This window comes from Anoplopoma fimbria, chromosome 21 (genome assembly GCF_027596085.1).
Source record: "Anoplopoma fimbria isolate UVic2021 breed Golden Eagle Sablefish chromosome 21, Afim_UVic_2022, whole genome shotgun sequence".
Lineage (NCBI taxonomy): Eukaryota > Metazoa > Chordata > Actinopteri > Perciformes > Anoplopomatidae > Anoplopoma > Anoplopoma fimbria.
The window spans coordinates 1,917,704-1,932,657 of NC_072469.1; the positions used below are offsets into that span (position 1 = coordinate 1,917,704).

A 14,954-nucleotide genomic window follows, 5' to 3' on the forward strand; every position below is an offset into this window, starting at 1 on the left:
CTACATGTTGTAGGCCACGTAGATGGGGTCCAGCTGGTCCTGCAGGAAGCCGTCGCGGAGGTGCATGCGCTGCTTCTCGCCACGAGAGTTGATGGGGATGACGCCGATGTCCGTCACCACGACGACGCCCACGATCAGGTAGTGCTCCTCCAGCACCGCCTTGGTCACCATGGGAACCAGGTCCAGGGCCTCCTGCTCGGAGCCCTCCAGCTCCACCACCACCACCAGCAGGTTGGTCCAGGGGAACACCGCACTGAGGAGGAGGCAGGTTAGATTATTCTTCATCATTCTACTGCATTTACATTCCACCAGGGGGCAGCAGAACTCCTCAACAAGCTTGAAAACATTTCACTATTTACAGAGCTATCTGTCTCTTTAGTAACTAAATTACCCAAATGTGTCTAACCCTCCCAGTCGGCAGGAAAACATGTTGGTATTGTACTTTTTCTGCAAACAATGAATACGTTCAATTTCGAAGTTTTTGCATTCAGTCAGAGCAGTGACGTAGTATATCGAGACCGTTGCGTGGTATTATAGGGAGTATACACAGTGACAAAGTCCACTCAAGGTGGGTTGGAGTGGAGATAGTTGGGTCAAACAAACTAAGGACTTTCACCCAGGAGACCGCTGTCCGTGTCCTGACTTTATGCTGTTTACGCAACGTGTACGCAAGAACGTCAGCTCATTACAAAGCGTAGTAAAGCCCATTTCTCTAGCCAGATGAGTGTTTGTTCTGCTCTTGTTCCTGTAAACACTGTAACATGAAAGCATGGTGGAATCAGCAGGTTAGCCATCTAATCGCTGACTTGCTAATTCCACCATGCTTTCATGTTACATATTTCTAAAACATACTTTTGATTCAGATGTTTTTCTGAAGACTGGGTCGTACAGGTCCAACCTACCACTCCATGATGCTCTTGTGGGCGCGGATGACGGAGGTCTCGATGTCGATGGGGTGGTACCTCATCCCCCTCAGCTCCATGGCCTCCTCCAGAGCTCCCACCACGAACAGAGCGTCGTGTCTCTCTGCAGACAGAAACAGACACACAGAGGGTCGGCCATGTTGGTGTATGAGAGTGATGAAGGAGCCGAGGAGACGAGGCGGTGAGAGAGGACGACTAACCTCCGTTGGCGTCGGTGAGCTCGGTGCGGCGGAGGAAGCCCAGGTATCCGGTCCTCGCCCAGACCGTCTGAGTGTCTCCGAAACTGAGTCTGGAGTTGAAGTGGTCGGACTGAAGGACCTCCTCTCCGTAACCGCTGTAGTAACCGCTGCCGTTATGAGCGCTGTGCACCCAGATCTACAAGAAGAGAGGAAAGATGTTTTACTAAACACTCAACACGTTTATGATTCAGTGAGGCAGGTAATGACAGAATATTTAAGAGTGGAGACGGAAATGAATATGGATAAATAACTACAAATTGTGAAAAGAAATCTAGGAGGCAATATTGCTAAATGAGGATTTTATGGGACGTCTAGAAGACTTTAGGAGAAAGAAAAGATCCAGGAGATGAAAGGAAGGTACGGAGGGTACAAAACAAAAGAGGGACGGACAGAAATAAAGATTAAAAGGAAAGAAAGATTTGGAAAAGGAAAAATAAAACATAAATGGATATGAAAAGGAAAAGACAAACTAATTAAAAAAAACAAAATATGAGAAATAGAAGAAAGACAGAAAGAAAAGATGAGAAAGAGCAGACAGGAGAAGAAAAAGTGACAAAAAAGGTTAAAAAAAAGGAGAAGGTAAGAAGACAATGAAAATAAAAAGAAATTCCACAAATAAAAAATAAAATAGTGACAAAAGCTCTCAGAAGAAATGTAAAGGCATACTTAAAAAAAGAAAAGTGAAATCGTAAAGAAAGAGAAAGACAGAAAGAAAATAATATTAAGAAATAGATGGAAAACATAAAAAAGGACAGAAAGTGAAAGAAAAAGGAGTAAAATAAAAGTTCAGAAAAACAAATAAGACAGAAAGAGTGAAAATTAAATAGACAGAGGAAATTAAAAGGAAGTCAGGAAGAAAACAATTTAAGAAAAGCTCTGAGAAGAAAGATAAAATGAAAAAAATGAAAAAAATGAAAGCAAAACCAGAGGAAAAAGACAGAAATAAACAACAAAACAGTACAAAAAAGAAAGAGGAAAGAATAAGAGGAAAAAGGCGAAAAAACAAAAAATAATAATGAGAGTTGATATGAGCTGACCTCTCCGAGGTGGGAGTCTCCCAGCGGTCCTTTGGTCTCTGGGTTGGCGATGATGACACGAACTCCAGGGAGGATCTAAAAAATATAAAGAAAGTTATATTTAAATAAGGCTGCACGGTGGTGTAGTGGTTAGCACTGTCGCCTCACAGCAAGAGGGGCCCGGGTTCAACTCCCGGGCTGGACAACCTTCTGTGTGGAGTTTGTGTGAGTGGTTGTCTGTCTCTATATGTCAGCCCTGTGACAGGCTGGAGACCTGTCCAGGTGAACCCTGTCCAGGGTGAACCCTGCCTTCACCCATTGACAGCTGGGATCGGCTCCAGCACCCCCGCGACCCTTAACTGGATAAGCAGGTTACGGAAAATGGATGGATGTTTAAATAATAAAAAATATTAAAACATCACCTTGTTGTTATTTAGATATTTTACTCAGAAGTAGTTTTGATTTTTTTATTCTATTCTTTTGCATATTTATTTATATTTTTTTGTTATGAATTGGGTAACACTGCAGTTGTGTATATGAGTAGGAAGGTTTAGGACCAGCATGCACTGGGCCAGAGAGAGATCGATATCATCTCTTTGTTCTTTTGTTTGCTTGTTTTTTGTTGAATAAAACACCAGAAAGAGAGAAACTTTTCCTGAACAGTGGACTCTTCTGCATGCGTATACCAAATACCCATGATGCACCAGTTAAGTTTGACTTTGATGTTTGTGACGGATGTCCACTAGGAGCTGAGTTTATCAGATCTCATCCTCCACAGTTGAACCCGGACGGACGGGGAACAGACTCGTCCTCCCACACAGCGATCAGAATAACGGCTGAAGATGACGGCGTCTCTTTGTGTGTCAGTGTGGAGGAGGAGGAGACGCCAACGCTGAGGCAGGCTCCGAGAAAAAACATCCGTCATGTTGCTCACTCTCCTGTTTTTATAAATCAACACGTCAATCAGAAGTTCTGACAGTGGATTTAATCTGTTAAATACAAAGTTAAAGGAAATGTTTTGAGCATGAAGTCAAGCTCCGATAATTTAGTTTCAGTAACTTGTTTAGTAAAATATAAGAACTGAAAACTGAAAACTATCCTGTGTGTGGAAGGTTAAATGAAAAAGGTTAAGCTTTCATAGAGTCTGAAGGGAAAACAAGAAAAGCAAAGAAAGAAAGACAGAAAAGAATAAAGACAAAAAGAAGAATAAAAACAGGAATAAAAGATAGAAAATAAAATAAAGGTGACATAAAAGTTACGAAAAGAAATGAAAAAATGAAAAGAGAAACTGAAATAAAGGAAGATTGACAGAAAGAAAAAAAAGACAATTAAACAAAAGATGACAGAAAACAAAATAAATTAAAAAATAAAATAAAGAATAATGACAGAGATAAAAGACAGTGACATAAAGGTTCTGAATAGAAATGAAAAATATAAAATAAAGACTAAAGTAATAAGAAGAACAACAGAAAGAAAAGTTTAAACACAAATGAAAGACAGAAAAGATAAAGAAAAGTAAATTAATATAAAATTGATTTTTAGCATTTACAAATTAAAAGAAAATGAAAAACAGAAAAAAAGACTAAAGTAAAAAAAGAACGACATAAATAAGAATTAAAAACAGAAAAAGACAAAAAGGAAAGAAAATAATTAATAAAGAGGAAGGACAGAAAAAACTATAAAAAAGGAATGTTACACAAATACAAAGGGAAACAATAAAAAAGAGACAGAAAAGCTATTCAATTAAAAATAAAGTGATGAGAAACGATAAAGACAAAAAGAAAAAACGAGAGAAGAGCTGCAAAAAGAAAAATGAAACAATGAAAAGGAAGACATATTAATCAGAAACATAAACCATAAAAGATGAACTTATTTTATTAAACTGAAAACAAAACAAACGAAGGCTGTTTAGAGTTTCATAAAAACAAAACAGATTTTTGTGCTTCATGTCTTTTTCTTTAGAGTAAATGATCACGAGCTATATTTAGACTTGAAGCTGGAGGAGTTCATCTGGTTGCTAAGAGATCAATAATGAACCTGAAATAAGAACTGCTCGAGATCAGATGTTAAACAGATTAAAAAGCTGCATTTGCCGTCTTTATGAGGACAACACGGGACAAATTACCCACAATTCAGTTCAACACCTGTTCCTAATTCTTATTTCATTCCTTTGAAAGAAAGACGGAGCTTTGTTTATTGGCTCGACTCTTTAAAACTTGTTTAAAGAAACTTTATGAACACAAGAAAAACAAAAAGTTTGCCTCTATTGTCCTCTTCATATTTCTGCAAATGCAAAAGTAACATTATCATTATTGTTTTGATTATCATTGAATTAAATATCGGTGCACGTTTTAGTTGGACCTCGATAACAAGACAAATACAAAAAGGATGTAAGTTTTTTTTATGGATGAAGCTGGAAAAGTGTTGTTTTTTTAAATGTCCTCTATAAATAAATACAGTGACTGGACTCCATGTGATGAATGTGGGCGACTCTTTTATAAAGAAGGTTATGATTTCTTCCTCCTTCACCATCTGCCACCATGTGATGAGTGGATACAATAATTAATAATTATTAAAAACACACTTTAAGAGCCTCTCATCAACAGCTGACATTCCTGATTCCTGGTCTGAGTTTCTGACAAACATCTGATGAATGTGATTCCTCCACCACGTCTCCTGAGACGGAGGACGCAGCTTTCAGGGCTTTGACTCACTGGATGTGGGAGGACGAGAGCAGAAATAGTCCGATCTGTCGTCCTGTTTGAGACCTTTTCAGTGCAGATGAACAGTTTATTTATTGTGGGGGAAACAAGTTTCATTTTTGAAATCACTGTCTGTTCTATTTTCCATCATGAATCATATCTTGCAACGATGGAAAGGAACCTAATTCAGTGGATGTTTAATTGTATCTGTTTGAGGTTTTGGAATATTCATGTTGTTTGTTTACGGCTGCTCCAGAAAATGTATTTTTTAATTAGATTGTATCGTCTATAAACTGTATATAAGAAGTTGACATGGAAGTGGTCACTTCATCCCCTGCTTTATGGTCTGTTTGACTCTAAATGGAGCATCATTTACTAAATGAACATCATGCTGTATTGAAGAAGACTTGAAACTAGAGATTGAGACCATAAACTCATGTTTACAATGTTTACTGAGGGAATAAATCAAGAGAGAAGTAGAGTCATTTTCTCATAGACTTCTATACAACCAGAGGAGTCGCCCCCTGGTGGACAGCAGAGAGAACGCAGCTTTAGGACACTTCCACATCTGGGCAGAACCGGAGGCGAGCTCAATGTTAATGTAACTCTGAGTCACTCACCTTGCCGGACTCCATTAAGGGCAGACTGTGAGGAGAACCTCTCTCCACCAACCGAACCCTGAAACACACACACACACACACACACACACACACACACACACACACACACACACACACACACACACACACACACACACACACACACACACACACACACACACACACACAAATATGTCAGGATTCTGTTTGTTGAGGATGAGGAAGATGAAGAAAAGGAAACCAGCCTGTGTTACCTGTCGTGACGCAGCGCTCTCATGTCCACGTACACGGTAGTCGGGTCCGGTCCTGAAGTTCCCTGCAGCCAATCACAGCACAGACACAGAGAGCATGTGATCAGAGACGTTTAAACAGTCACACACTGGTTATACATGATCAAACAGATAGCAAACATGAGTTATTCCTCCATGTTTTGGTCACTTAACAAAAGAAACCAAAGATTTAATATGTTGAACGCTTAAACCTGAAACCGTCTCAGAAATCAGGAGTAACATCAAGTTACAGAATATGCACAAACAAAGAGCAATAATAAGAAAAAATAAAATAATTATGTAAACATATATGCATCATACTATAATAACTAAATAAGAAATATGTAAATGATGTGCATTATACTACAATATATTACACCCATGAATATGTAAAAATATAATTCAGAAATAAGTAATATATGTGCATTACACTACAATATACAACAATAAATATGTAAATATTTGCATTATACCAAAATACACAAGAAAAATAAATATGTAAAAATATAAATAATAAATATCTTAAATAAGTGCATTATACTACAATATATAACAATAAATATGTATATTAATATAAACGAGAATATTAATTAAAGTACACAAGATTACAGATGTGACACATTTCAGTCAGTACCAAAAACATATTGTGTACTAGTACTCAGCTTTAAAAGTATATGAATAAAACGTAATTAGCACTTTATCTTTGCTCCAAAATGACCATATTTTCTTATGGAAGCTGCACATTTTTGTAGTATATATTATCACTGATGAACAGACTGTAGATGATGAAAAGTATTAACGTGTCTGTGCAGCAGCTTTCAGCAGCAGCTGTTACCTGCAGGCAGATGGCCAGGTTGACTCTGCAGCCGAAGGCGGTGCTGACGGATCTCGGGTGGAGGCCGAGGTCTTTGAAGAGCTTAGAGAAGGAGTGAGTGAGCGACATCCTGGGCCTCTCCTCCGCCACCACCACGCAGGCCCGAACCCGGGACAGATCCAGACCCCGAGCCTGGACCAGAGACGGGAGAACACGTGTTGTTATTGATAGGTTTTTATATTAGGGTTGAGTGGAATATTTTTATTATTTATATATATATATATATATATATATTTTTTTTTCATTTGTTTTAGATTAACAGGGAGGTGAATATTGCAGATACCAGTATCAATAATAACAGATACCAAACAATACTTTTTTACGTAACATTTCTACCAAATCATAGGACATTAAAGATTTAAAATGTTAAATGTTGCCTTTTAAATACAAGCAGCCGTACACTGATATTACTGCGTGAAGAAAATTTGATTTAAAAGTTTTGATTTAAATCTGAACTGTCTCAGAAATTAGGTCGAATTATGTATATGAACATAGAGAATTAAAAGAAAAACAGAAGTCATTATGTAAAATATGTGCATTATACTACGATATATTAAAACTATAAATATGTGAAAATATAAATAATAAATATGTGAAAATATGTGCATTATGCTATAATATATCACAACTATTACTATGTAAAAATATGAATAAGAAATATGTGCATTATACTACAATATATTAAAATAATAAACATGTAAAAATATAAAAATAAATATGTAAAAAAAAAAGTGCATTACACTATAATATATTTTAACAATAAATATGTAAAAATATAAATAGGAAATATGTAAAATATGTGCAAGCTTTTTTATTATTAACTTTACTAATTATCTTTACTGTATAAGTGTAAAAACACTCTTATAAATGCTGCAACCAAAACTGTCAATTAAATCTCCCAAAAAGGAGCCACAAATCTGTAATCTGCTGAAAAGAGAGGGTTTTATATTCTCTATAATATACGGTGATCCTGTTTTATTAAAACCAGGGAGATGAAATGTTTATTCTCCTCATAGACAGTTCGAGGGTTAAACTTTGCTTTATGTGTCAGTAAAGAACATTAATTTGTACTTTTCCTCTCTGCTTTCGTCATTCAGTCTCCATGGAGACCTAAAGACAGATAATGACTAAAATTAACTCTGCTGAGACCAATCAGAGGCGTCAGACGTCAGACGTGTCCTCAGGCTTCAGCACAGAGAGTAACACTCAGAGTTTATTACCGCCGACGTCTGGAGTCAGAGAGCTTCTAACTGTGTGTTCAGCTGCTGACTGACTATATCTGTCCCACGGTCTTTGAACACATCACGTGTGTCAAACGCTTAGTCAGAAAAAGCAACCAGAACGAAGCTTAAAATTGTGATATTTCATTAAAACATTTTATTCTACGTCTCATTTAAAATCTCGTCCAAAATAAACCGTCTGCTTTAAAGAGATTCTGTAAAAAACATTAAATTCTGAGCTCCTCAGCGCAACTATGAAGCCATGATTGATTCATCTGAGACCAACAGTCATGTGACAACAAATCTGTGAAACTTTGACTGAACTGGAGAGGCTGTAAAAACGTAAATAGTTCAATATATTTAATAAGTGGAGTCTCCTTTCTTTCCAACATTGGTCACACTTGCAGACACTTGATAAAATGTTTGATATATAGATTCCATTGTTTTCCAATTTTCGTAAAATAAACTATAAAAGAACTTCAACATTTTTATGATTTATGTCATTATAACTGTGTTATTCTGCACTAAAGACATGTTTGAGTTCTCTCTACTTCTAGTCATGATTGTTCTGTTTCCATAGAAGAGCAGGACTTTTATTTTGTAGTGAAAATCAAGGCCATGGACAGAAAAATGTGAAAAAAAAAAAAGACCCAAACTGCTAGGAGGTCTGAGGTTTAATCCAGAAACAATTTTCAGTCCACCTAACTCATGGAGTGGGAGGATTCAAAGGTCTGGACCACTAAAAAAGGTTTAACTACCCTGAATACGTCACGAGCATCACTCGGATGGAACATGCCGGTCGCTGACCTTGAGCGCATCGGTCTGCAGGCCGAGTCCTTTGGTGCAGAGCTCCATGACGCTGTAGGAGCAGAAGGTGTCTCGCACCCTCAGCTGGCTGACGGCCAGCAGCCACAGCGCCGGGTTGGACTCCAGCTCCACCGGGGGGATCAGGATGGACTGGTGGCCCGAGTACACGCTGCAGAACACACGACAAACCTTCCTTTAATGCATTTACAAAACCTTCTATCTGATATGTATCCACACGGAGGAGATCGAAGGTCATTCATTAAAACAATCCGGTGCTTTAAAGTCACTGAGGGAGATCTTTTCTTTATTTATAAGACATTCAGCAGCAGAAATCTGCTCTCGCCAAGTTCAGGATTTATGAGCTGATGATTTAAAACTAAGCAGTCCAGAGATCTGGAACCAGAGCAGAGCTTCACAGATAAAATGTCTGTTCTTGTTATTAAAGGAAAGCTTCTTAAATAAATCAGAATCTGAGTATAAAATATAGAAAAACTTCTGTTATAATAATTAAGTAAAAGGAGCAATGACAGATGATTGTCAGTGATCATAAAGAACAAAACTTGACGACTAGAACCTTGTGATACAATCTGGAGGTGTTTGAAGGAGTTTGAGGGAGAGTCTAATGAAAGATGAGTTGCATCATGGGAAATGTAGGATCAAGTGTTTTTGGAGCTTGACATGTGAAAAGTCAGGATACCATGTTGAAATAACTGATTTTTTTTGCAGCAGAAACAAGTTGTGAACTCAATCTAAACTCGTATCCTTTCCTTTGAAGTTGATATGTTGAACTTTATTTAAACATCCGTCAGTTACAGAGCAACAAGATGATTCATTAGGAGTCTTTGTGTCCAATATTCTCTCTATTTTTAGCTCTGTTTTTGGTCTCCACCACCTCCTGAGGGGAATATCTGTCTCTTTAGCTGCTAAATGCTCCACTATGTTCACCAGCTGGTCTCTAACTGAGTCTGTCTGCTGTTTGCTGCTGAGCAGGTAGTGTGAAGAGTTGATTTTTTACAGCTTCATCTCTGAAAACAACACCATGAGAGTGAACCACAACAGTAAAGTTTTGGGCGGAAAAAATAAACAAATCCACATTTTTTGTCTTTACATGTTTTTTCAGTGTGAACAGTACGTAGACGGAGACACAGACCTGCAGAGACACCAGAGGACGAAGCCGAGGCCGCAGTACGGATCCAGACAGATGGCCACTTCTCTGGACGGATACAACTCACACTGCAGCTTCACCGACCGGCAGAAGGCTCCAACGGCATTATGGGACATCTGGAGACAGAGAGAGAGAGAGAGAGAGAGAGAGAGAGAGAGAGAGAGAGAGAGAGAGAGAGAGAGAGACACAACAACACAAACACACAGAGACGAACAAAGACACAGGGTAGAAAGACAGACAGGTAGTATTAAAATATATTTCCTGACTTTTCATACTTGAAGGAATTCAGGAATTCAAATTCAAATTTATTTTCCGAAACTTAAAGTTACTACGAGGAAATTTGATTTAGTGTTGATTCTGGCGCCCCCTGTGGACGAAAGTGGTATTGTTTCAGAGCACCAGACTCCCTTTAGAAAACCTGAGGAGGAGGAGGAGGAGGAGGAGGAGAGACGCTGCTGCTGCCGGGAGCTGAGCTCTCCTCTCTCTCTCCTCCTCTCTTCCTCTATTCTCTCCTCCCTCCCCTCCTCCCCCTCTCTCCTTCTCCCCTCATCCTCTCCTATTTCTCCCTCTCCCTCTCTCCCCTCCTCCTCTCTTCCTCTATTCTCAACTCCTTTCCTCCTCTCTTCTCTGCTCTATTCTCTCCTCCCTCCTCTATTCTCTCCTCCCTCCTCTGATTTCATCTGGTTTCTCCAGAATCCGACCCGGTGGCTCCGATGACGAGCTTTAAGAATAACTTTATAGAAACAGACGATCTTCTCTCTGATGGTCTGGTTTACTGATGGAGGTCTATAGAGGATCAGGACTACACTGGGACTGGTTCAGGACCAGATAGAAGTTCCTCATAGTAACTTTAATTAAATATATCTGCTCAGGTTCATTTCATAACAAGCTCTGTTTGTTCTGTTCTGTGTGTTGACTGTAATTAAAGATTAATGGATGAATGGAATAAGGAGGAGGGTCGGTCCAGGAGGTTCTAGACTCTGTAAGCGGTTTTGGGTTTTCTGGTGATGAGGATTAACGCTGAGCTGACCTGAACTCCGGCCAGCATGCCGGTCGTGGACACGCTGAAGTCCAGATAGGCCAGACCGTCAGGGTTGGTGGGCTTATAGAGAGCTGGAGGCTTCTTCTTTGGCAGGTCATCTGCAGCACACACACACACACACACACACACACACACACACACACACACACACACACACACACACACACACACACACACACACACACACACACACGTTTGTTTTATTACACTTAAGAGGACAGTCTACAGCTAGTTAGTGAACAGTCGATTATGGAGGTTTAACATGTGCTGTTGTAGCAGAATGTTCTGTTACTTTGAATAAATGTGATTTATTTATCATATTTCAAAACCAGGATTGTTTTATCGTCATGAAATACAAACATTTTAATATTTCAGGTGCACAAAAGTTCACATTTTTATTCTCTTTCTGACTGAATGTTTACTGCAATTAACATTTACACAGTATAAAGATTATGGAGACTTAAAAAATGACACATTAAACTGTAAGAACTCTTTCAATCTTGATCCCCACAAGATTACATACACACACAAAAAGTATAATATTTTTTATCTAATAATCCAGGAAGCAAATGAGACAAAGTTGTACATCACTTCCTGTCTCCAAACTACAACTCCTTTGAGTTCTCCCAGTTACAAGACAGTGAGTTATGTCGTGTGACCATTTCAATTTCAGCTATCTGACCCTTTTGAAAGTCGTCCAATGTGAACTTTACTTCATAAAATAAGATAAAATAATCCTTTCATTAGTCCCACAGCGGGGACATTTGCAGGATTAGATTAGCAGTAGAGAGGATAGTGCAAACAAGAGACATAGCAAAAAAACAAGTATTATAAATAAGTAAATAAGTAATCACACAGTTAAGAATATAATAAAGTAAAAAAGCTAAAATCCACAATAACTTAAAAAAAATTATATATACAGACAGAATTATTATTGTATTGCACGTATTTTTGTATTGCAAAAATAATACAACTATAAAAGACGGGATGATGTTTTGTTTCCTCTAAACTTTGCATGTTAACAGTAAAATACAGAGAGGATGAAGGTTGCTGATTATAAAAAACGTTGATTTAACATCTGCACTCTTACGGTTAAGGTAAATAGGTATATTTATTGACATGGTCAGAGGTCAGAGGTCGTTTTGAAGGACTGAATGTAAACAAACGTCTCTTCTGAAGTTCAGTAGGACAGTAAAAGCTTTTCGTACCCGTGTCCAGGACAGGAGGCCAGTTCCTGATGTCCACGGTGGCCGTGGCCTCTTTGGAGCGCAGCAGCTTACAGATGACGGCCGTGGTCATCACACAGGCCGAGTGGCTGACCTGCAGGGACAGAGGACAGAATACCATAGGATGAGGATTTAAATGTAATATTTAATGTCATTATTTTAATGTCAAGAAGGTCAGCTAGCAGAGTTTGCTAGAGTAGATTGTCTTATTCAAGGACACTTTTTAGATTTTAATATTGGATGAAATACCAGAACATCTGAATGCAAACAAGTTAAAATATTAGAAGGAAAATAAATATGACTTGATAAATAAAGTGTAATATAATATAATACAATATGATATAATATAATATACGCCTTTGTTGATCCCTAGAAAAGAAAAAAGACAATAAATAAATAAATTATATAAAATAGCAATTAATATTTCTGTCTCAATGGTGGTCCAAACTTGGTTTTAAGTTCATTAAATTGTTTATATAAAATAAAAAAATATATAAATATAAAAAAATATATAAAATATAAAAGAAATAAGCCTTTATTGATCCCCAAAACAAGTAGACCAATATAGAAAAGACAAAAAAATATAAATTATAAATAAATAAAATATAAAATAACAATAAGAGCAGAAATAATTAAAAAAAAGAGATTATTAAAGAGCAAATTAACTCAAAATTATAAGTCAAGCAGTACAAATACATTCAGTATCCACAACCAGAGTTGTACGTAAACTAATTATGCAGTGACGTCCAAAGAAAAGTGACTAAGTTTTGTGATTAGTAGAAGCAAAGTGAGCAGAAACATTAACACAAAAACAATAAGCATCATCTGGTTATGTTTCCTGTTCTCTGACCTCCACGATCATCTTGACGGTGGGCAGCGTGGTGGAGATGTTCTGAGGGTGAGGCGGCCGCACCGTGATGGGAACGCAGCCGGCGTACAGGGAACCGTAGAACGCCGCAATCAGGTCGATACCTGCACACACACACACACACACACACACACACACACACACACACACACACACACACACACACACACACACACACACACACACACACACACACACACACACACACACACACACACACAGGGGTGTGAGGGAGGAACTCAGGTTTGTTGTTCTGCGAGTTAAACGGCGTGCGTCCTCTCTGACCTGGCGGGTAGACCAGAGCCACGTGGTCTCCCTCCTGCAGACCGGCCCGCTCCATCAGCAGAGCCGCCACCCGCTCCGCCCTCTTGTGGAGCTGCAGACAGGTGAGGGAGCTGGACACCGCACCCTGCAAGAGGGGAGGAGAGAGGGATTAAAGTTAAAGATAAAAAGGAAACACTTCAAAAACTAGTTAAAAAAACAATGAATAAAAGGTGTTTTTTCTTGTAATGAATAAAAAAAAATGCCATTGTTTGCCAAGTGAAAAGATTGATGTAATATGTAGGCATTCAAAGATAAAAAGAGAGAAGAAATCAAGTGTTTTTAGTCATAATGAGCCTCTTTAAGATATTTAGGATGCAAAAAATGTAAGAACAAATCCCTATATCTCACTGGAATGTTACTTATTAGTGTTTGTGTCTTGTAATAAATGTGACAAGATATTTTAAATAGTAATTACAGAAATACAATTAGTAAGATTTAGCATTTTTTGCAGTGTATATCATGTACCGTGTCCCCTTTGTGTGACACAACCTAGTGGCTTCCAGTTTCAGGTTCTAGTTCCTACATAATATTAAAGAGACTTCTTCTGCTGCTGTCATGTGGTAATGTGTATCTGTGGCGGGGGGTGCGTGCTGTTACCCGGGAGCTGAGCAGAGTGTAGAGGACGTGGTCCGGTGTGGTCTGAGCCCTCCACTGCAGAACCTCCGACAGGAACAGGAACTGAAAAACACAACCGGAGGTTCAGAGGTTCAGATCCAGGTGTTCACTCTCAGGCTTATATTCAGTCGTATAGTAGCAGTTTAAGTGAGTCCAAAACATTTGTATAAAACAAATAAAACCTGAATTACTGATATGTTGAAGTATGCAAACACTGGACACTACGCCAGCATTAATATCCCACAATGCAATGCTGTAGCGTCAATGATGCTTCAATGGAAGTTAAAAACACTTTTTAGAATCGCTTTACTGTGATTTTATTTGTGTTTTACAACTGTGTTTTTATTGCAGTTTGTTTATTTCATTCTCTTTTTGTTTTAAATGTGTTATGTTTTATTGTACTTTGTAACTGTGTTTTGAAAGGTGCTGGAAAATAAAATGTATTATTATCATTATTATAAGATTCTACCTGGCTAGACATAATATATATTTTTAAATCATCGTTTGGTCACATGTGAGTGGCACAGGTTACTATGGTTACGTGTCTCCAACCCACTTACTGCTGATGCCAGTGTGTTGAACGGTGGTACACGTTTGGTGATTTCAGACGCAGCATCACACTTTGTTTGTGTTTAAAATAACAACAGATGTTTTCCTGCAGTTGTTGTAAAATAAACTGAATTAAACAGACAAAGTTATAGAAACCTTTCTGATCTAACGTCCCTGTTAAAAGCAGTAAAGAAATATCAAACGAGGTCATAAAACATGAATCCACTAACGTCAGCACATCATGTAAAAACGCTCACGAGACACAAGCAGAGAAAGTTTTTCTGCAGGAGCCGTGTGTCTGTGAGATAAATCTTTAGTTTAATGCCTCGTGTTCAGCTGAGCGTGCAGGACGTTTCTACGCTCTGCCTTTCACACAGAACATTAACGTGTTTGAATCAATATCAATAAAGTATAAAGCAGGTAAGAAACAAACCTGCAGACGCCTCAAACTGCTTCTGAGGAATAAATTCATGAACATTTTCACTGATGCAGCAACGGAAACCTTTTCTAGAAACA

The 14,954-nt window shown here is 38.2% G+C and overlaps 1 protein-coding gene across 1 annotated transcript in view; it reads right to left on the reverse strand.

Annotated features, from left to right (window-relative positions):
* LOC129111071 (disco-interacting protein 2 homolog C-like) overlaps window positions 1-14,954 on the reverse strand; it is a 48,736-nt gene continuing 33,782 nt past the window's right edge. Inside the window, 14 exon segments of the mRNA XM_054623366.1 lie at window positions 1-253; window positions 903-1,026; window positions 1,124-1,298; window positions 2,200-2,274; window positions 5,501-5,558; window positions 5,734-5,795; window positions 6,584-6,754; window positions 8,650-8,818; window positions 9,800-9,930; window positions 10,845-10,954; window positions 12,065-12,176; window positions 12,933-13,054; window positions 13,236-13,359; window positions 13,872-13,952. Coding sequence (XP_054479341.1) covers window positions 1-253; window positions 903-1,026; window positions 1,124-1,298; window positions 2,200-2,274; window positions 5,501-5,558; window positions 5,734-5,795; window positions 6,584-6,754; window positions 8,650-8,818; window positions 9,800-9,930; window positions 10,845-10,954; window positions 12,065-12,176; window positions 12,933-13,054; window positions 13,236-13,359; window positions 13,872-13,952 — 1,767 coding nt within the window.